The following is a 22846-nucleotide window of genomic DNA, read 5'->3' on the forward strand; positions in this document are numbered from 1 at the left end:
TCTCTCATTCCACTTTACATAAGTCTTATGCTGGAACCGATATGCTATTCTTAGGTCTATAACTCAAATAATACATAATCAAGATGGAACATGGGGCTATGTCATTATTTGACCATGGTTCATCAAAGGCCACATATGATGGGACACATCTCGACAGGAAAGACCGCATGATTGGCATTATAACATGTATTTTCTTAAAGATAGAGTTGCCAGAGAAGTGATCCACTTCGAAATCAAGGAACTTTTGATACATAAAAGTGGGGAAAAGACACTCAATGTATGGAACTCTCTTTAGGTCATAATCGGAAGCACTTACATAACTTAGCGGACTAGACTAAACAAAGAGAGTGTGTTATAAGATCTGAAAGAGCATTTTCAAAAGTTAGAAATACTTCACAAGGGAGCATTGTTACATAAGTTCAGGGGGCATATTGTAGGTTGCAGAGAGGAATTATGCACGCTAGAATTAAGCAAAGTGGAATAATGCCTGAATAAGATTTAACAAAAATTCTGTGAAGGGAGAAGCAAAGCATAGAGCCTCTAAATTGAGAAAATGAAAAACCCAATCCTAGTTTATGTCCGTTAAAAGCAGAAATGGGGCAATTGTTTCAAAGAAGCACAAGAGAGAGGTCTTTAGAGAGTACTATCAAGCTGTCTATGTTCCTGAATTTCCTCGTAAGTCCCTAGTAAAGAGGTACTACCTGTACACAGGGCCTGCAAATTAAATGCTGCTAGTGGGCCTGCAGCACTGATTATGTGTTAGACCTGTCAGTTTACGGTGGTCTTCCCCCAAACTTTTTGCCTCTGTGTCTCACATTTTTGCTGTTCCTTTTTGTTGGCCTGTGGACTCTGAGCACTTTACCACTGGTGACCAGTGCTAAAGTGCATGTGGCTCTCCCCTAAACATGGTAACTTTGGTGTATCAACAATGGCATATTTAATTTACTTGTAAGACCCTTGTAAAGTGTAAAGTGATATACCATAAACCCAGGGCCTACAAATTAAATGCTACTAGTGGGCCTGCAGCACTGATTGTGCCACCCACTTAAGTAGCCCTTTAAGCATGGCTCAGGCCTGCCACTACATAGCCTGTGTGCGCGGTTTCACAGCCACTTCAACTTGGCATTTAAAACCCCTTGTCAAGCCTTAAATTCCCTGTTTATCACATATAAGTCACCCCTAAGGTAGGCCCTAGGGCAGGGTGCTATGTAAGTAAAAGGCAGGACATGTACTTTTTAGTTTTACATGTCCTAGTGTTGAGAAACTCCCAAAGTTGTTTTTCACTAATGTAAGGTCTACTTCTATCGTAGGCCAGCATTGGGAATTCCTTAATATACTTTTAAGCTGTAATTTCTGATCAGAAAGGAGTAGCTACATCAATTTTCATATCATTTGAATGGTAATGTTACATCTTCTTGAATAGAAAAGTCTGATTTAACATTACTATGGCACCTTTAGAAAGTGAGAATTTCTCTGCTCTTACAGCTCTGTGTGCCTGCAGCCTGTCTCCAATACGCAACTGGGGTGGTTGACAACTACACTTTCTGCATTCCTTATAGACAGCCACAAACACAGAAAGATTAGGTGCGTCTGAGCACTCCTCTGCATTCTTCTGTATTCTGATGGCTTTTCCTGGGCAGAAATGGGTGGAGGGGAGATGGCACAACTGAAAAGGGAGTGCCTGTCCCCACACCAAGCGCTAATTACCCCTGTACTGATATTCTGCAGCCAGGGCTGGGAAGAATGGATCTCTGTGCACTTCAAAGACCCTTCTTTGAAGTCATCCCCTCTTCAAAGGCACATTTGGGTATACGAACTGGGTCTCTAAATGTTAGAAATGGGGTCTCTGGTTGTCAGTCAGTTTGCACTCTGTCCAGGCAGGGTAGAGAGATACACACCTAGAATAACCCCTGCTCACCCCTTTGGTAGCTTGGCACAAGCAGTCAGGCTTCTCTCAACAATGTGTAAAGTATTTGTCCAAACAAATACACAGTAACACAGTGGAAACAGCACAAAAGCACTCAACACAAGTTTAGAAAATAGCCAATATTTATCTAAATCAAGCAAGACCAAAACAACAAAAATCCAACATACCAAGCAAAGATATGAATTTTGAAAGTAAAGAGTCTTACTCCATATAAATCAATGGATGCTTTCTTTTAGCACAAAGTACCTGGTATGCTTTAAAAATAAAGCCGCACGGGCAACCGTGCATCAGAAGCAAGCGATGCATCGATTCCTTGCTCACAAGTGAGGCCCTGTGACGATTGTTTCTCTGCCGGGCAAGCAATGCATCGATTCTTTCCTCGCAGGGAAGAGGTGCGTCGATTTCCGGACAAGCCGCCTAAGGTCTATGCAGTGATTTTACAGGTTTTGACACCCAGAGCCATTGCATGGAAAATACAGATGCACGGCAGTGATGAATCCGTGCTGAGCTGGCGATGTGTCGATTTTTCAGCTGCGGTGAAGGCGGTACGTCGATTTTTCTGCTGCTCTGCTCCAGTGCATGTATTTTCTCTTCGGGTTGACCAGCTTCTCCTTTGATGGGGGCCAGGGGCTGGATTTGGCTCAACTTGGCAGGGTAGAGGTCTCAGAAAGCGATCCCAGTTGCTGGCAGATGAAGTCTTTGATGGTCCTGAGACTTCAGATCAGAGGGCAAGCTCATTCCAAACCCGTGGAGAATCTTCACAAGCAGGATACACAGCAAAGCCCAGTCTTTTTCTTCTTTTAGGCAGAAGCAGCAACTGCAGGCCAACCCAGCAAAGCACGCACAGCAAAGGGGCAGTACTTCTCCTCCAGCTATTTAAATCTTCTCCTTGGCAGAGATTACTTTTTATCCAGAAGTATTCTAAAAGTCTGGGGTTTTGGGTCCACTACTTGTACTCATTTCTGCCTTTGAAGTAGGCAAACTTCAAAGGAAAGTCCCTGTTGTGCACAAGATCCTGCCTTTCCCAGGCCCGGCCCCAGACACACGCCAGGGAGTTGGAGACTGCATTTTGTGAGGACAGGCACAGACCTCTCAGGTGTGTCAGCTCCTCCCTTGCCACTCTAGCCCAGGAAGACTCATCAGGATATGCAAGACACTCCTCAGCTCCCTTTGTCACTATCTAGAGGGAATTCACAAACAGCCCAACTGTCATTCTGACCCAGACATGGATTCTACAGGCAGGCAGGGGCACAGAATGGTTATGTAAGAAAATGCCCACTTTCTAAAAGTGTCATTTTCAAACTGACAGTCTAAAAACCAACTTTACCAAAAGATGTATTTTTAAATTGTGAGTTCAGAGACCCCAAACTCCACATCTCGATCTGCTGCCAGTGGGAAACTGCACTTAAAACATATTTAAAAGCAGTCCCCGGGTTAACCTATGGGAGAGATAGGCCTTGCAAGAGTTAAAAACACATTTGGCAATAATTCACTATCAGGCCTTTTAAAACACACAAGTACCTGGCTTACTTTTTAAATGCACTGCACCCTGCCCATAGGAATTCCTTCGGGCTTACCTTAGGGGTGACTTACATGAAGTAAAAGGGAAGGTTTGGGCCTGGCAAGTGGGTACACTTTCCAGGTCGAATTGGTAGTCAAAACTGCACACACAGACACTGCAGTGTCAGGTCTGAGACATGTGTACAGGGGTACTCATGTGGGTGGCACAATCAGTGCTACAGACCCACTAGTAGCATTTGATTTACAGGTCCTGGGAATGCATAATGCACTCTACTAGGGACTTACTAGTAAATCAGATATGCCAATCAGGCTTAACCAATCACAGTTACAATTTACACAGGGAGCACTTGCACTTTAGCATTGGTCAGTAGGGGTAAAGTGCCCGGAGTACCAAAAACCAGCAAAAATAAAGTCCAGCTGTAGGAGCCTGGCCTAGTTTGTAGTGGTTACCTTGGGTACTTACACCTTACACCAGGTCCAGTTATCCCTTATTAGTGAAATGTAGTAGTGTTCTAGCGGTAGCGATAGAGGTAGCTATAGCAGAGCAGCTTAGGCTGAGCTAGGAGACATGCAAAGCTCCTGCAATACCACTTATAGTTACACATTATGTATACACAAGTAAAGACAATACTCAATGTTACCAAAAGGTAGTTTATTTGGGTGACACATGGCCACAAATATCTTAGAGGCTTTACTCCTGCTGGAGGTAAGTATTTACACAATATATAAACTAGACACCAAAATAAGGTAAGTAATTAGACATAGGATAGTGCAAACAATAGGAAATGCTATATAGTGCAATGGGAGAAAATAGGTCTAGGGGCAACACAAATCATATACTAAGAAAGTGGAATGCGAACCACGAATTCCCCCCTAGACAAGTGTAGTGTGTAGAGCATCGCTGGGAGTGTAAGAATACAGTAAATTCCCCCACCCCAGAGCCCAGGAACGTAGGAGTAAAGTACTGCAACTTTCCTTAGGACACACTACAAGTCGTGATTAGAGAGAACCAAGCAAGACTGCAAACACCAAATGGTGGATTCCTGGACCTGAAGACCAGCAAATGAAGGAGACCAAATCCAGAAGTCAGAAGGGGTTCCAGGAAGGACAAGAGCCCCTAATAACTCACAAGAGGGTGCAAAAGAAGAGTCCACGGTTGGACGAAGACTGCAGAAATGCACCCAAGGAAAATGTCAGCGGGTTCCTGCATGATGGAATGGATGTCCCAAAGAGATGTTGGATGCAGGCGAGTGTTGGCCCTGGATTCATCCAACAAGACTTGGTTCCGGCAAAGTTGAGTTTTGCGTCAAAATGGCGCTGTCTGGACCCAGGAGGGATCTGGGGGCCTCAACTCTGTGTGAGGAGAAAGAGGGGGCTCTCAGCACTTCAGAGAGCACTCAGACAACCAGACAGCACCCACAGTAGTCCCAGGACACGGGGACAAAGGAGGTGCAAAATGCGTTTTGTGCAGCACTACAGAGTAAGCTCCCACGCCGCCGGAGGTGAACTCAGTGAGTTGAGCATCGCAGGGTAGAGTGCTAAGGACCTGGGCTAGGCTGTGCATGAAGGAATTTTGCAAATAGTGCACAGAGGCCTCAGGCGGTGAAGAAGACGCGGTGCACAGGGGTACTGTTGTACTCAGAGAAGGCAAGCTCTTACCTCCTCCAAATTAGGACAGCAGGACCTCAGGACAGTCTGTGTCGAAGGGGTCCACCACCTGTGTTCCAAGGAGCACGCTCGTCGCCAGGAGAGGAGTCCAAGAAAACCGGTCGTTGACTTAGAAGGTGGCTGCAAGAACAGGGAAATGATCCTTGGTCACATGACTAAGTGTAGCTGGCAGTTGGTCTTTGTGTATGCCCCCAGATAGAGAGACAGAGTGAAGATAGTGTTGTCAGGATGGGCCTTTCTGAGTTAAAAAGTGGAGAGTGTCATTGACCACACTTGCACATCACAAAGGCTCTTACTGAGCACTCTTACAAAAGGTTTGTCACTAGTCTTTTGTGGCTCACCCAGGCTGCGACCAGGACAGGGAGGAAGTGGATGCCTGACAGCTCATGGGGATAGAAACCTCTAGAAGCTTCCTCCACTTCTAAGTGAGCACAAGGTATAAATGTTGGAACTCAGACCTCCAGCTCTTCATTACACTACTGGACCTGTTGACTCTGACAGCAAGAACGACCGCTGTGCTGCTCAAAGGACTGTCACTCTGTTGGACTGCTTCTCTGAAGGGCTGCTGTTCTGTTGTACTGACCTGCTGCCTTTTTGCTTGGGTGAGATGGACTGGACCTGCATCTTTAAACCCAGGACCCCAGAGTGACTCCAAGGGCTAGGCTGGCTTCCTGATCTGAAAATAGGAACACAACAGGCGTTCAATAACCCTGAGCCCAGCACTTGGACGCTGCCATCTGTGAGTCCTGCCCTCCCAAGTGGTGCTTCCCCAGTCCTGGACCCTTGGAAGTGGGCCTGTAGGTGCTCTGCCAGCCCATCTGTGGATTCAAGATTACCGATGCATCGCTGCTGCTCCTCGATGCATCACCCTCGGAACCAATGCATGGACTGCAGCATGGACTTCCCCGATGCAAGGACTTTGCATTGCCCATCGAAACCACCACTGTGCAACACATATCCACGCAAGGACATCGCCTCGCCGAATGCAGCCCGTCAGAACCGCCACTGCAGGACGCATCTCAACGCAAGGACATTGCCTCGCCCAACACAGCCTGTCAGAACCATTGCAGCGCAGTGCACATCCTGGTTCAGACCTCGCATCTCTGCAATATGACACATCATCAAGGTGGAGCTCTGCATCTCTTTGCAACTAAAATTATGGTAGTGTGTTCAGTGGGCCTAAGTGTATCCCTGTAGTCAGCCCATACTGTTCGTGATCAGACTGAACTTGTGACTTTGGCCTGGTGCGGCATGACCAGATAAATACTGCTAGTGCTTTGTGCTTTTTGGCACTGTTTTAACTGAAATCTTTAGACTTGCATATCTCTGGGTATATTGATTGCATTTTTGTATTTTTGGCTTTGATTTATACATTAACATTTCCTCTATTTTTCTAAAATGGTGTGGGATTGGGATTTTCCTTGTGTGGTGTTTTCACTTCATTGTTGTTTGCATAAATGCTTTATGCATTGCTTCCAAGTTAAGCCTCACTGCTCTGTGCCAAGCTAAGAGAGGGTTGAGCACTGGTTAATTTGACGTTGCTTGTGACTTCACCCTGACATGGATTTTGGTTGCCTCTTGGAGAGGTTTTCACCTGCCCCCTCAACCAGTAACCCAATTTCTTACCACAATAAAGATAATGATGCTGCAGAAAAGTTTTTTTCTCTTCCAAACTGTACTGATCCAAAAATATTCTCACATCCTAGAACAGCTGCAAAGAGTGCGCTGAGATTATGTTGAGGGAGGAAAGAAAACAAGAACAGCTTTTAAAACTGCAGCCAGGCCCTTGAAAAAAGAAGGTCTAGGGATTCCAAAGCTCAGGGCGCCTTATAAGACATAATATTTAACCTACTTCCTTGAATAGTTGAAGGTGGAAACCAGGTGACACTAGTGCCATATATATATATTTTTAAATATATTGTACCGTTATTTGCACAGTAAACAGCATACATATAAGCCTTCCTGTTTCTATAGCTACATTGATTGCTTGACCATTAGTCGGGGCAATAGGAGCCAAATGTTTTCGTATAACAGTCTGATGGTACAAGTAAATTCATCCAGCACATCATGCTCCATAGTTACTTCTTTTAAATCACATATGCTACCCCCCAATTCGGTTTAGCAGAACAACATGTAAATCAAACTTCCCCAATATATCGCCGTCATTCCACCCTGTTCTCACCCACGGCCCACCATCTGCATATATTTTGTTAATTAATACCGCCATTGTGTACTGATGTTTACATATTATAATTACTTTTTAGATGGATAAGGAATAGAGAGGTAATCACTGACTGACGCTCTTCTCCCACATCTCAGTTGGTATGGCAGTAATATTTACCACAAGCAATGTGGTCACACCACTGTATGTTGGCTGCCCTCTCTTCTGAGAGGGAGCTGCTCAGTGAGGAGTCTTGCTTCACTCATCTTCTTCAATAGTCCCTCCCATGCTCGTGCAACTTCAAACGAACCTCTGCCTTTCTTTGCCTCCCGAAGGAAGGTGACACTTTCATATTTGATCATTCTAACCAGTTCCCCTTTCCACTTAGCACCCCATTTGAGTGTCATTTGCTGTTTGACCAGTATGAAAGCCAGGTCAATAATTTTGGATTTAATCTTCTGTTTGGCACGGTGCAGATACAGCTCCAGTAGACATGCTATGCGGGGCAATGGTATATTATTCTCCATGGTGTCATTAATAAAGGCAGTAACAGCGTATCAGTATGTGGACAGCAGTGAGCAGTCCCAGACCATGTGAAACATCTCTGCTCCAATAGTGCTAGAGACCCTCAGTACTCCTTCCAGTATTTTCCACTAGTGTTCATTGGTGATGGATGCTTACGCGTCTGCTGCCCTCTTGCCTTTCAGCGCAGTCAAAAGAGTGTTCATATCCGCTGTCAAGGATCGATACAGGCCGAGATAACCTTACAACCACCTGTTGTGATGCATATAATATAGCAACCTTGGCGAAATCTAAGTTCTACCCGTCCATCTCTTTTCAAGAGCTGCTGCTATTGCCCATAGAGCCAGACGTGCACGGATGGGAGGTCAAAATCAACATGTAACTCTTCAAATGGTAAAAGCTCTCCTGCTTTGAATAAGTCGCTCAGTTTTTCAATGTCTTGTTCCATCCATTCAGTTATCTTTCCCTCGTTGTTCACATGAGTAAAGACAGATAAACCTTGCAAGGAATGATCGGAGAATCCGGAGCCACTGGTTTTTGCTTTTTTTGTGCCAGCAATGTTGGAGCCACTGCCTGCAACGTGTGAGGTTCTACTATTGTTTTTGTAGGCTCTTACAGCAATTGCATCAGCCTTCTCATTGGTGGGATGGCAGACTCTACCCGCGGCTCTAATGTTGTCCTAGCATGCACCCACCTCCTTACCAATTGCATCTTTGCCACTAGCTAATATGCCTCACACTGTAGGGCCACTAGTCCCTTTTCCTGTATTGGGCATTGTAGCTTCGCTAGTGCTACTGTACTGGGCTATTTTAAGTCAATGAGTAGAGAATCCAGTTTGCAGAATTTATTCTTGGGGATTATCATTGGTAATGCAGCGAAATGATACAGGAGTCTAGGCAACACCATCATATTAGCAATTGCAACCGGCCCGGCCACCAAAATTGGGAGAAATTTCCAAAACGTTATCCCAGGTTACAGTGAAGTAAAGGAAGCCTCCATGCTACCTTCCATGATGTCAGATGTGGTTCTGTGTATACAGACTCTTTCCGCTGGTTCTTTATAGACCATTTTCTGGCAAGAGGCTTCCTATGAGAGGATCTGTGAAAAAAATGTTATCAAATTTTGTGAAGATTTGTCAAACGGCGCCAAAGTTATTTGCACAAAAAAAAAAAACCTTCAGTGGGAAAGGTTGTTCCTAACTATAACTACCTACTGGTGACCGCCATTAGGAGATGCATATATATTTACCCTACCACAAAAGACCAAGGCACCAATTCACATAAATCTGAGTGTTTATTTACCCATTTAAACAGCAGGCTTGTCAATCCTCCTGATGCATTTTGGCACACAATACCTTGTTCACAGGTGAGTAGAAGCAAATGTGTTTACTGCCATTGCTTTTAAATTATCATTCATGTGACTCCATAGTCTAAATACGATTCCCACAATGCACTGTTCAATACTTATGTCTTTGTAACTGGAGTGCTTAATCTCCATAAATTTGAATTAACATCACAGGCACTCCAGTTTCAATAAAAATGGTGCGTGAATTAAATGTCTCCAATTAATTTTTTGCACATGCTTATACTGCCGCTGCTCAACATAACAGCCACTGTACAGACTCCGTGAAGAGCTAGAAAAGAGGTGAAATATCTCCCTCCCATCCCTTGCTCACCTCCATCATTGTTTTGGATAAATGCCATTTTTCCCGAAAGTGAACGGGTCGGGCCCTCTCAAGTTTCAATCCAAATCGATTTCTCCTTACTAGAGCAGCTCTCCACCTAAAATTGGGAACTTCCCAGAGTTCTCCTTTGTTTTTTGCATATATATATATATATATATATATATATATATGTGTGTGTGTGTGTTGTGGGAACACCTATAACTTATATTATTACATAGTTGCCAAGGGCATTGAAGCTATGGCTGCTATGTATTACCTATGGAGAGGCATTCTAATTTCTTAACACCTTTTTTACACTACTCTTGGCAACCCTGGTTTGGTGAACTGAAGTGATCACTGATGGTAATCATAGATATGGGGGCCCGAAATGTAATCATGTATGATGTGGTCAGTATTGCAAAAATACTAATAGCAGCTTGTGATGGTTTTCATTGAACATAAGTAGCTCTTATTACAGAATGGGTAGGAGACCCCTGGTCAAAGCCATAACCTTGTTCTAGTCTGGAGACCTGCATAAATGTTTTCTTCTCAATGAATAAGAAAATGAGTGAATCAGACAGGAGCTTTTCAGGCAGCATCTATAAGTCTGTGGTAGGATGTTATACGATAGGTAGTTGCTCTCTGCACTATAGTGTGATGTAGTTTGGTGATTGGCTTATGTGTGCCAGATCCAGATGATTATAAGTTTGCAAACACACAAAGTTTTCTTCGCTGAAGAAAATACATTCTGATAAAGATAATGCTTTGTTTTTCTTTCTAAAATAATATCTACACAGGCTCTACAACGAACGCTTCAGTATGACACCCCTTCCCTTATTATCTATTTGCTTTAAGTAATTTAATCATAGGCACTGTGGTGTAGATATATTTGCCAGCCTGTTTGATGCTGATGAGACAGAAATGGATAGTATCCATCTTCCAAATATTCACTTCATATCTCATCCAGCTTCCTTCTGTGGGCATCATCAATTTGCTGCATTATGGGATGAAAATGTCCCTTGCATGTTGATAGATGTGCACCCCTACCCTGAATGCCCCAGCTGCAGTGGTACCTCTATCCCTTGTTATGACTTCTGTTGTCATGGGTGTCATGGATCCTGTGTGTGCACTATGACAGGCCTGTCTCTTGGATTTTGGTCTTGTTGGACCAGCAGGGGTGCCCAAAGTACTAGCATCAATATGGTGAAAGGCTACTAAGTTTATCACTAGTTCATTAGCACAAGCGCAGTGGATTCTGGGTTCCACTTTTGGAGACCCAAGGCATACTGGAGAAGTATGTGGAGGTAGAGAAATCCCTCAAGAGAGATTAGTGTATTGCTGCGTTCCTAAGAGCTGGGTGGGTGCCAGGTTCTCCTGTAGACTTCAAAGGGTGCTCTTTGATTCAGGGACAAGACCCTGGAAAGGGGCCTGGGCACATTTCAAGAAGGAAATGGTGCTAAGAGAATTATAAAGAGTAAGGCTGGGGCCTTTTGATGCACATAGCACGGTGGCTGGCATGTAGGTGCAAACCTGTAGTCACTCCCTGTTGTAGGGCTCAGATTTGGAGTCTCTACTGCTGTCACAGACTGCTTCCTTGAGGTAGGACAGGGGAGTGTGAGTTTCAAAAGGAAGTGCACCCCCAACACAAACTTCAAAGACTCAGACCCTAAGCCACATTTTGTGTCTGGAAATGGACTATAAAAAGAGGATCTCAATGCCCCCAAAATTATCAGCTGTCAAGCTGCCATTCTGGCCATGCTAGGAATAGAAGCTCCGCAAGACTACTGCCTGAAATAAGGACTGGGGTCTAAGGCCTGCCAGTCTCCCAGCTGAGTGAGGGGCCATCACCCGGAGAAATTTGAAACCACCTGCCCCTGTAGCACCATTGCCAAGACCAATGTTCCCAGTGAGAGAGAGGAGAGCTCTAGATGTAGCGGAGTCCAGTGGGGGATCCTAGAGAGCGGATCCCTGCAGCATGGTATGAAGAGAAGGCTGCTAAGCTGATCGAGTTGTCATCCATGTGCAGATTCAAGCTTACAACCTGGTATGCCAGAGGGGGCTGCCTTGAAGTTAACTGTTATTGGCATTACTGCTGTGCCAATGTGTGAGGGTTAATGTCTGTGACCCCCTATTCCAGAGGGGCCACGGAAAGGACAAAGACCATTGCCTAGTTCAAGCTGTCATCAAGAGGGAAGGCCACTGTGGTGGCCTGTGTGGGCCCAAGCCTGTGACTGAGGATCGGAACCGGAATAGTCACCCCACTACTACCTGTGAGAAGGATCAGAGGAACTTACCGCCTCATTGGAGGAAGCACTGTGGACGCCCAGCCGCTGCTCCTGCAGAGCCAATATTAGTACCAACAGTAGCTGCTGCAGCTGTCCGCACCTGCAAATGATACGAAACCAGAGACTTCAGTCTCGTACCCCTGCAGGCATGGGTAAAACTGATCATAGAGCCAGAGGGCCATGAGGGAACTTGTTCTGCCACATAGTGTTTCAGGCACTAAAACACTTTTGACTTTTAACAGAGTCAGAATGAGACTCCTGAGACCTCGACTGCTAGTGGGGGCTAACCTCAAGGCATCCTGTAGTGAATGGGGAATAACCTTTACTGTTAGAGGGGAGTTGGATGCCAAGATCTGCCTATCAAACACAAGAGCCCTACCCTCAAGGGACTGTGTATTCTTTGAGCATGCTGTATTTTACTTTCTCTTTGTTAATAAATACTTCTTTTTTAATTTTAATGAAGCGTTTGACTGGCCAATCAACTATGCTGCTGCTGAACGTATTTCGAATTGTGAGCCTGTGTTCACCTGCATCTACTCCCTCCCCCCCCCCCCCCCCCCCCCCCAAGAAGCTTTGAACTGCTTGACCCATTCTGCTATTGACATTCAAGTGCTGAAAGGGTAGTTGGCTCAGTTGCTCAGGACACATTAAATTGGACCTTGGGAGAGCAGGAGTAAAAGGACTACACCCCAAGGTTAGACCACGCAGCTTCTGCTTGCCCCGTGGCCTTCGGAAAGGGGTTCTGACACATCCTCACTTTCATTTTCTTTGCATGAAGTAATTTGTTGATCTATTTATGTGTTGAGAAGCCAGAGGGAATAAGATTGTGGCATTTCTAAATGTAGGCAGTTTTTTATACTCTAGGCTTGCTCATGACCAAATAAAGTTTTCAAAGACTCAAATAGGCACATTTATAGTAAAACATTTGGCGCTTTGTTTGGCGCTATTACAATTAACTTAACTCAATTTATCTATGTTAATTGTTTTATTTTACAATCATGTTATTTATTTTTTTACCTATATTTCCATAGTAACATATTTCACTTCCGGCAACGTGAGCTATAGACAGCATAATACTTGTATATCACTGTTTATTCTATGGTTTGTGTGCACTCTGATATGAAAGGTTCTTTTGAAGATTTGCGGCCTGTGCTCATCCTACCTGTGGAATTAGCAAATTTTTTGATGCATTTATTCTAAAGCTTGTTTAGCTGAGAGGGGCATTTGTTGTGAAATACAGGAAGTTGTTTTTTGCTATTGTGACAAGGTGGATGCACTCTCTTTCCTGTTGATGTTTTTGTATTCATTTTAATCATCTTTTCATTCACCGAGATCCCCCGCCTTGGGCTCTGTCTATCTTCTTATAACCAACCCAATTGTCTGTGAGCCCGCAGTGCCTCCCGCACCTCTGCCTCTTCCACTCACCATGGCTGTTTTCTTTTTACATTTCTTTCAAGGGCCCAGTAAGTGTAATCTGCTTGGGGTGGATCAGTTCTGTGTTTGGCGCTCCTGTGTACTTTTTCTAGTTTTCATTTTCGGATCGAAAACGGCTGTCGACCATATGAAAATGGTATATTAAAACGGCTGCAGGTTTGTCACAACAAAGAGACAAGCATGAGGAATACCTTTACTCCCAAAGAAAAAATATTCTGACATGGCCACCATGCGTGTGCATGCGTTGTGACTCATCAGCAGCCATTTTGACAGGTGTGCTAATATTAATATAAGCCAGCATTGACAAAGCCAGTTTGTTTATCTTGACTTTTGAAAGGGAAACCTTATTGACTTCTCAATGCTTGTTTTATTATGATTGTTCCCATTGATCCTTAATAAAAAGGTTACTTTGCGATTGCTTGGAATTTTCACATTGTGATGAGGGCTATATGATAAGGAAACAGACATAAATGTATCTAAGATTGGCAGATGTACTAAGGGAGAAGTTTAGAGGTGGGTGTAGTAGTAGACACTGCATGCTTCATGTGACCTTAGGTAAATATTATGAAGAGAGGCTTCCAAAGGAAAGATTTTCCTAGGGTGGCAACTACACATAATGGAGTTCAACTCCACTGTTTGATTTTGAGCAGTGGTGCGTCCTCCGTCTATTATCTGCATACCAAAGGGGTGATAGAGTAACTCAATGGGTCGATTGTCTTGAATCGTAATTGCCTGTCACTAATGAATCAAAAGATAAGCATGAAAGAATGTTGCAGGCATACAGGTTAACTCCACATGCACCTTTCTTGGCTATGCCTGGTTGAGGTGCTACTGGGAACAAAATCCTTTGCCCTGGGTAGAGAACGTGAATTAAATTAAAGGTATGAAAAATGCAGTGTGAATGGAAGGAGGAAACCTGTAGATTCTCTGCAGAGCCTTAAAATGTGTGTGGCCTGCCCTTTGTGACCTCTGGCCTCGCCTTTGCAACCCCTGACCTCAGAGGTTCCAAAATCAGTGCCAGAAAGGCAGAGGGGACCTCGTTCCTACGGACATCGGTTGGGGCTCCAATCTCCATGTTTTTTTCTCATTTTCTTATTATACTAATAGTGAATAACAGTATTTCATTCATTATTAGTGTAATACAAATTGTGGTATAATTAGCTAGAATATGACCCTCCCTGGCAGCTGAGGTAAGTAAAAAAATGATTGTACATGTGTGCAGCTGTGTTTATGTGAGTGTATGTATGTATGTGGATTTGTGTTTTTATATGTAAGTATCTGTGTGTGAGTGAATGCATAGATCAAATGCCGTGTTATGTCATTTCCGCTACTCCTGACCTTACTTCATAATCTTATCCTAACGATTTGGGTATTTTCATAACTAAGGACAGTGTAAGTATGTTTCTGTTGCCCTTACTTTTGAGATGGGGAGAGGGTTGTTTGTATGCGTCTTTGTTTGGAGATATGTTTATTGTGTTGTATTCTCCGGTATGTAGTGCCTTGTTTCAGATCTGTTTTTAGAAAACTAGGAGGTGCCATTCGAAAACTAAAAGTAGCGCTAATCGCAGGTGGTTGCTGACTGAAAGCGTACATGCATTCCTACTCTTACTACAAGCGAGGTATTGTATCATCTGGGTCACGTGATGAAGAACTCTTGTTTCATCTCCCGTGCTGTACAGTTTTACATCAAAGTCACATAATCATTTGTACCTACTTGTTTAATGGGATTTTTTAGAAGAAGACATATCGGCTCTGCATATATATTCTAAACAAAATTTCAAAACTGTTTCATAAGCTGGATCTGAGTGATTTTCCGCGCCACTGCGAGCACAAACCCCACACTGAAATAAACTTAAGTTGGATGCCATATACATAAGGCAGAATTATCGTCATTTGCCTCCCTTAACTTAATTCTTTCTCTTTATTCCTGATTGTATATCGATTGCCACCGCATACTCAGCTGTCACAGTTTAGGACTTGAAAGGAACTTGTGTTTTTGTTAAAGTGAAGAAAGGAATATTTAACCACGCCTTATATTTGTTAGTGCATTCTTCATAGAATAAGAATATAGTTTCATATGTCAAGACACAACATGCACGTAACGTCTGGAGACCCGTGCAAGTGTTATATTTAATTAAACTCTTTCGTTTTCCTACTTTTTGAATACTTATGGCAAGGCTACTTTGAGATATTTAAGTCTCCTAGGAGGCACCACAGATTCCTTTTTATACGTTTTGACGCTTATTTTGCAGGTTTAGGTCCTTATTCAGGGTTGATGGGCATGGCCCTCTGTCAAAAACATGGCCAGTGTCCCATGCCCTCTGTAACAGGTGCATTATATTCGAAGGGCCAGACCTAGATTAATTCGTATACACAGTTCTATTGATGGGATATGAGAATTGTACATGTAGGATTGAAGAGATTAATTGTGAATGAATGCTGGTAAAGTATATTACTGTTCTTCTGACTAGCACATCAAATAAATACATGCAAGGTTAAGGTTTTTTAAGTCGGTACTTCACAAATGCAGGGTTTAGATTTGGATGTAGATAACGAATCTTTCTGTCGTTTGTATCTATAATATAGGTAGCTGACATTTAAGTGATTGCATTTGCACCTTTATTGCTTGTTGCTTTGTTACCTAATGTAACCTAGCCACATATTTGAAACTGGAAATATTTTCTGTTATACTTTAAATGCACTGAATGTGTTTGCTCTTCTCATTTAAATTCATAGCTAGTTATCAATGCCGCCCTGGGATTCGACACGTTCGTGGTAATGAGACATGGGCTCAAGAAACCGAAGCAGGAGGAGTCAAGTCAGAATCACGCTTCCAGCTCCTCGGATCCCCTGGGCTCATCTCTGTTCTCCAACATCCCGGGATTCAAACTTGGCTGCTACTTTTGCAATGATGTGGTGGCGCCGGGAGATGTAAGTCGACGACGATACTGCTGCATGCTTAATGTGCACGAAGCAATCAACATATAACTTTGTATTATTTTGCTTTTTGGGTGGTATTTTTTGAAGCCTTAATATAGCCTTAATATAATAGTAATTGGCAATTTGATCAGATTAGTTCATCCAGTAACATTCTTCTCCATTGGTTGTGATTGCCTTCCTCTGCTAGAGCCAGGTACCAACAAGTGTTTCTTCAGTCACCAAGTAGGGCCTCAAGGAGAGACTTCATTTGCAGAAGATGGGAATACTATAAGTTCAAAGGCTCTCAAGAGACAGTGTTAAAAAGACCAAGGACCTGACTACGATCTTGGCGGGGGGGATACTTTGTCACAAACGTGACAGTTATCCATGTGCCGTATTACAATTCCATTATATCATATGGAAATTGTGATTCGCGGACGGAATATCGGTCATGTTTGTGACAAAATACTCCTTCTGCCGAGATCATAATCGGCCCCCAAATTATCAACCACAGTTATAATAGGCATGATAAGCATTGGTATCTTGTAATTTCAATGCAGGCCATTATACTGCTGGAGCACAACCCGCAAACGGAAACTCAGCTACTTCCAGATTTCGATGTGAAAAGCCCAGGTTGGGTAACGTCTGACTGACTGCCCCAAAACGCTAAACGATTAAGATTACCCCATCAGATAAAAAAATTACATACAACTTGGCTTGCTATGCTAATCTAAAGAATGACTTATCAGCAAATTTAAAATTGATACAATATCAGAAGCCACACAGGCATGGAATATTTAAATTTTAATTGTGCAGCCCTGTCCAACACACTACGGTCCACTCTAGTCCTAAGGAAGGACCCGACAAATGAATACAGTGACTGGAATGTTACAACATAATTAGTGCACATACCGCTGCAGAAAAAATATATATAATTAAGAGATATATTTTATGAAACTTAAAAGTAGTAGAGATAGTGAAAGTCAATAATAAGGTAACGTTAGGCCTCAGAGCTAACTACATGTAGACTCTGGCGTTTTTGTTGAGAGAGAAACAAACAATTGGTCATTTATTAGTTGTTTAACTATGTGTTTTCATTTTTGGTGCCTTCTTATTCATATAAGTTTGTTAACCGAGCTCAAGGATCACATTTTTCTAAAAGTTGTTCACAATATTTGGAATAGGAAATATGAAGTATGTAATCATATAAATTTCTACAAACAATAAGTTTAATCAACACCTGAGCATTACTAATCCTGTGCTTTTTGATTTATTTCCACAATCGATTCCTCCAGTCGTGGCTCATGTTGCAAGGAAGGGGCGGGAGGTGGGGCATTGGAGGGGGACTCTGGTAGGAAAATAAATTAAATTTTGAAAAAGAAATAATAAAAAAAACACTTACCTCGCTCCTCACAGCTCCGCTCCTCCGTCGCTGCAGGCGGGCTCAGGCTCCCAGCCTGCCCTGCGGCCAATCTTGTTGCTGGTCAGAACAGCGTGAGGATTTGCTGGGAATGGCCAACCAGGGTGCTTCCAGGCAGACTGGGAGCCTGTGCAGGCGCTCTCCAGCCCAGCAACTGTTTTCCTGGGCTGGAGAGAGCCTACCTCGCATGTCGCCGTCTCGGTCTGGCCAAACACACATGCGCTCTGAGGGGGAGTGCTGTGCACTCCCCTTTACTCCTCGTGGCCCCCCCCTATATAAGGAAATTATAATAAACACTGTTTATTATTGTTTCCTTGTAAGGGTTTGCAGCTGCCGCTGCTGGCAGATAGGCCTCTGCCCAATGGAGGAGCTACCCCTGGATTCCTCTCCAAGAACATTTCATAGTTATTTTTGCCCTTTCCAAACTTCGGCATGAGTACAGGGTTTGTTGAAACTAGCTTCATGCAGTGGTGACTGACATCCACACTCTAAGGGGATCATTACAAATCTGGCAGTCGCTTGACACACCAGACTCGCAGTAGCGGTCGGACCGCTGTCAGTGCAGCGGTCCAAGCGCCACATTATGACCACGGCAGTCGTACAGCGTGCGGACCGCCAGCACCGCCAAGTTCAGAGATCCCTGCGGTATGGTGGTTGCAGTGGCCCTAATCTGCCAGGGCAGTGCTGCAAGCAGCACTGCTTTGGGGATTATGACCTTGTTCACTGCCAGAGATTTCATGGCAGTAGCACAGCCATGAAAAGGCTGGTTGAGAATAGGTGCAGGGGGGCCCTGCACTGCCCATGCATTTGACATGGGCAGTGCAGGGGTCCCCCTGGCCAGCATCCTCGCAATGTTCACTGTCTGCTTTGCTTTGCAGACAGTGAACATTGCGAGGGTGCTGTTACACCCTGCATCCTACAACATTGCTGACAGCTCGATTACAAGCCAAAGATAATGCTGTAGGGTGTCTCCTGCTAGGCCAGTGGGCGGAAACTCAGGTTTCCACCCACTGACCTAGCAGGAAACACTTAATGGGCCCGGCGGGGAAGTAGCCACTATGGCAGCAACCTCCCCATCGGAAGTTCGGCAGACGGTCTTCACCGTCCACCAAACTCATAATGATGTCCTAAGTGTCCTTGACAGTTCCACAGTTTTTTCTCAATCACTGTGGTGTCTCCCTGCTCACGTATAGCAGATATACATAGTCTGCAGCTGACCTTTTCTCTCTCGATTCCTTGTCGAATTCCACATAGGAGGAGACCTAATTAAATTTGAATTAGCTTCAAAATAAAACAAAATCTTTGCAGTGCTACCTTTTCCCAGGGGCACTAAGCTTATGATCATAAGTAGGAGTTTCACCCAGAAACTGATCAAGTGTTTCAGTGCTCAGAATACACACAAATATGTTATGTTTCAGAAAGTTTGCATTTGTGTGATTTTATATGAACCCTGAGGTACTTGTAAATGTGTGTTAACCGCGACACTTGGAGGAGAAGAATAGTGCTGTTTGATTCACTCACTTAGCACAGTGCAAAGAGGCACATACATAGGTTGCAGTCCCCGAGGCCAGACTAAATCTGTCCACTTCTTGTAACATGTAGGCAGTTCTATCTCAGAGGTTCCTTGCATGCAGTAAATAGACTTTAGATTACCCCACCACCCCCACCAATCCAAGGGCTCAGCGCCTTTTCCTGCTCCCTTTCTTCAGGAGTCCACTACATGTTCGGACATCAATGCAGACAGAAATGGTAATTGTAGGCTTTCCTAGTGCACGTCTTTCTACAACCCAGCTTCTGAGATGATCCTTCCTGTTGTAACCTTATCTTTGGGTATAGGGAGTCCCACAAGCTAATAATATTGGGACAGAAGCACATCCCTGGCAACACCCAACAACATACTCAGAACTCAGAAAGCTGATTGCTTTCACTGCATCTGAGTAGGCTGCAGATAGGTTAGAGTCTCATTCTTGATTTGGAGATATGCTGTAGAAGAGGTGACTAGGGGTTCAGGCATGGTGGTTTACCTCAGGATAGCCAATGTTCTGTTCCTTATGTACAAGTCTAATTGTTGCGCCCAGTGATCTGTTTGTGATTAATTTGTTAAGAATTTTCATGTCAGTGTTAAACATTCAGATGCTTGTTGGTTGGGTTTGAGAATTACCATAGTGAATGTTTAAAGTAAACTGGAGGAGTTATTTGACAAAAAACCTTTGAGTCTGTGGTCTAGACCATATCGTTTTTGTTGCTGTAGCCATGTTGACCACACCCATGGCCAGGACTGCTTCCAATTATTTTCTGTGTCCATATTCCAGCATTGGCATGCCCGGCGCTTGCAGAAAGACTTCAGCTATGCTTTGATCAGATAATCAGACATAGAAGGAAAATAATATTGTGCAAATATTTGAATACTCTCTTCCTATGTCTGTGCCTTTGTGTCATCTGACTTGTTTAGTGTGCTGTCTTTTAGGTTTCTCTGCCCGAACATATGAGCAACATCTGGAAACTTGAAGCTTCAGGCTTTAAACACTTTTACCGTAACTGCATTTGTGGGTTTTTCATACCCTGTTAATATCTATGAAGTTGCTCATTTGGTATATTGTTTATTTCTCAGGACGAAATTTAGAATGTAAGTTAGTATAACAGTTTCTTCTAGTCTCACTTCTATTTTCAGATGTAAATGTGAAGAAATGGGCTATTTTAAGCAGTAATACTAATGACACTACCAGGGATAAAGTAGCTTGTGCTGAACCGCATAAATCACAGGCAAGTTCTGTGACATTGCAGAAGACCGATTCATGGGATGATTCCCTTTATAAGGTAACAAAACTCTGAGGTGACAAGAAATGTCCTTTCTATTAGCTTTGTGGAACTTTTCTAGGTCTTGGCCTACAGACAGCTTTTAGTTGTCTGTTGTTGAAGACCTGTTGTGGACAATACCAATGCTTGCAGTGGGCTTTGGGTATGTCAGTTGTTTACCTTTACTTGGATTTCTTGTCACTCTCATTTGGTAGCTTCCTATTTCATCCCCTTCTTGTGTTTGTGCCTCCTCCAGTAGCATAGTTTCTTCACTATCCTTCTGATTGGATGATTTCTATCCTTACAATGCGTACCATCAGGGAACTTCATTTTACTTTTTCTCTCAATGCTCTATATTAGTGCATGTGTTTTCTTGCTGTATCCCTTGAGCGCTGCTTCCTCACTTATCCCAATCTCTTTCTTTACTTTTCTGCCCTTCCCTGCTTGGTTTTGACTTTTTCTTTAATATTACACCGCCAATTTCTCCGTTGCTGCCACCCCGCTCAACATCTGTAAACTACTGCCACCACCTTCATTTCTTCTCTGCTCTTTGCCGTCACGTTCATAAAAAAAATATATAATAATTTTTTTTCTTTTCTGGGGGGCCGAGCTGCAATGTGGTACCAGGCAGCTGCTTTCACTTTGATGCTTTTTCATGCATGTATTTTTTAAATAGACTCCTGATGGTTTGGTGTTTGCCATCTTGAAATTATAAATTAAATGTTAGGAAAAAACTCCAGCTGCTAGTTATCATCCAACAAGCCCAACACACACATTTTCTTAAACACCTCATATCACTCTGAAGTCATAGGTTTGCTCTGTTGGGACAGATGCCAGAAGAGAAGGAGACTAAACTGTACCTAAGTGCAGGCTTCTGCCAGATCCTGGCTCATCAGTATTTGCCAATGCAACTGCAGTATCCTTTCTGTAGTTTACAGCCAATGTGCTGGTCCACGGACCACTGTGTGTTGGTGTGTACGAGTCAAGATAAATCCATGCTGTAGTAGATCTGCAGCATCCACTGTAGTGCCCCTAATTTGGTCCTACACTCCACTGTTGTGTTCGATCATCCACGGTGAGACCAACATATGGCCCGGAGTTGCCCACCTATTATGCTGTACTGTGGACATCAGCAGTCCTTGTTACAGCCTTCCTCCCATTGATCAGTAGTAGTGGGACTCTTTAATCACTCCATTCCTCCTATCCGCTGCTGATGACATTATCACCTATTGTTACGGCTGCCTACTCATTAGTCTATTGTGTTTATATCACTGCTCATTATTATGGCTGCGTTCTCATTGGTCTCCACTATTGGTGTAATTATCCATTATTGCAGTGCCTTTTCTATTTCTCACTCATTCTTTGAGAATGCTCCTATTGGTCATTGTTTGTAATGACATTGACCCATGTCTCTGTTATGTGACCCAACTGATAACATCATGTATTGGTACGACCTCATGATAATCCTGTTCTGGTAGGTTTGCTGATATTGACAGAGGCTGATTTAGTTTATCAGATGCCTCCCTCCTTTCTTTTGGCCTCAACTGGTGATGTCATCACTCATTGTTGTGACTTTCACCTTCAACACAGATGTTCTCATCAACCATTGTATGACTGCTTTGCTATTGGTATTGGTCATGCTGCAACGCTGAGAAATCCCAGCTATTACCTCAAACTAAATAGTGGATTTCGTGCCTTGGATGGATTGACACGACATTGATTTAGGGGGATGTCAAGGATGTATGTCATAATAAACATCAATAAACAAGAAATCAAAAATCTAATCACTATGCAATAACCACACCAGTTTATTAAGAAGGATTATAGTTTTATTTCCCTACATTAACAACGCTAAAGTCACAAAAATAATTCTCAGACATAAATGATAAGCATATAGAATCATCAGTGGCTGATTAGAACGCCGTATGTATATCTGAGTTTAGTCATAGAAAGTAAACAAATTATCTCAAGTATTATAATGCAACTTAATAACACCAATATTTGCAGCAGTGAAATAAAATACATTTGAGCAATAGATCAAAGAATGTCAATATACATCATGAGCATGTAAAGACTAATTCCCTCACTAACCACTAATTAGCATTAACATGTTGGGCTTCATGTGAAAAAGAATTTAGAAACACAAATTTAGAAAAATATACTAACTCGGGTGATAGCAAAGAGTATTATCATTATGCAGCAATTCATTTTTGAGTTGCAGCTGGTACCTGTAAAACAAAAGACTTATATAACAAAGCACAATGTATACATTACCCATAGAACAAGAAGAAGAAGATTACTTCAGCAAGGGGACACTATCAGTAGGACGATCTATAAATCACTCAAGCCTACATGACCAATTTATCACTGGAAACTCTTGTAAAGTCTGGTCTGCATCAACTGCTAACCCAACTCTCTCCCAAGATCGACAACGAACAAGAACATGAGAATCAGAAGAACCCCCAAGAATAGGTGAGAGAACATTTTATTAATTTCCACAAAACTCATGATTGGTCAAGACATGGGGTGT

The 22846-nt window shown here is 43.2% G+C and overlaps 1 protein-coding gene across 1 annotated transcript in view; it reads left to right on the plus strand.

Moving 5' to 3' along the window:
• The window catches only part of ATG7 (autophagy related 7), a 1524945-nt gene that overhangs the window by 544852 nt on the left and 957247 nt on the right, over positions 1 to 22846 (plus strand). Inside the window, exon 14 of the mRNA XM_069206657.1 lies at positions 15918 to 16112. Within this exon, the coding sequence (XP_069062758.1) occupies positions 15918 to 16112 (195 nt within the window). The remainder of the gene's footprint in view (positions 1 to 15917; positions 16113 to 22846) is intronic.

This window comes from Pleurodeles waltl, chromosome 9 (genome assembly GCF_031143425.1).
Source record: "Pleurodeles waltl isolate 20211129_DDA chromosome 9, aPleWal1.hap1.20221129, whole genome shotgun sequence".
Classification (NCBI taxonomy): domain Eukaryota; kingdom Metazoa; phylum Chordata; class Amphibia; order Caudata; family Salamandridae; genus Pleurodeles; species Pleurodeles waltl.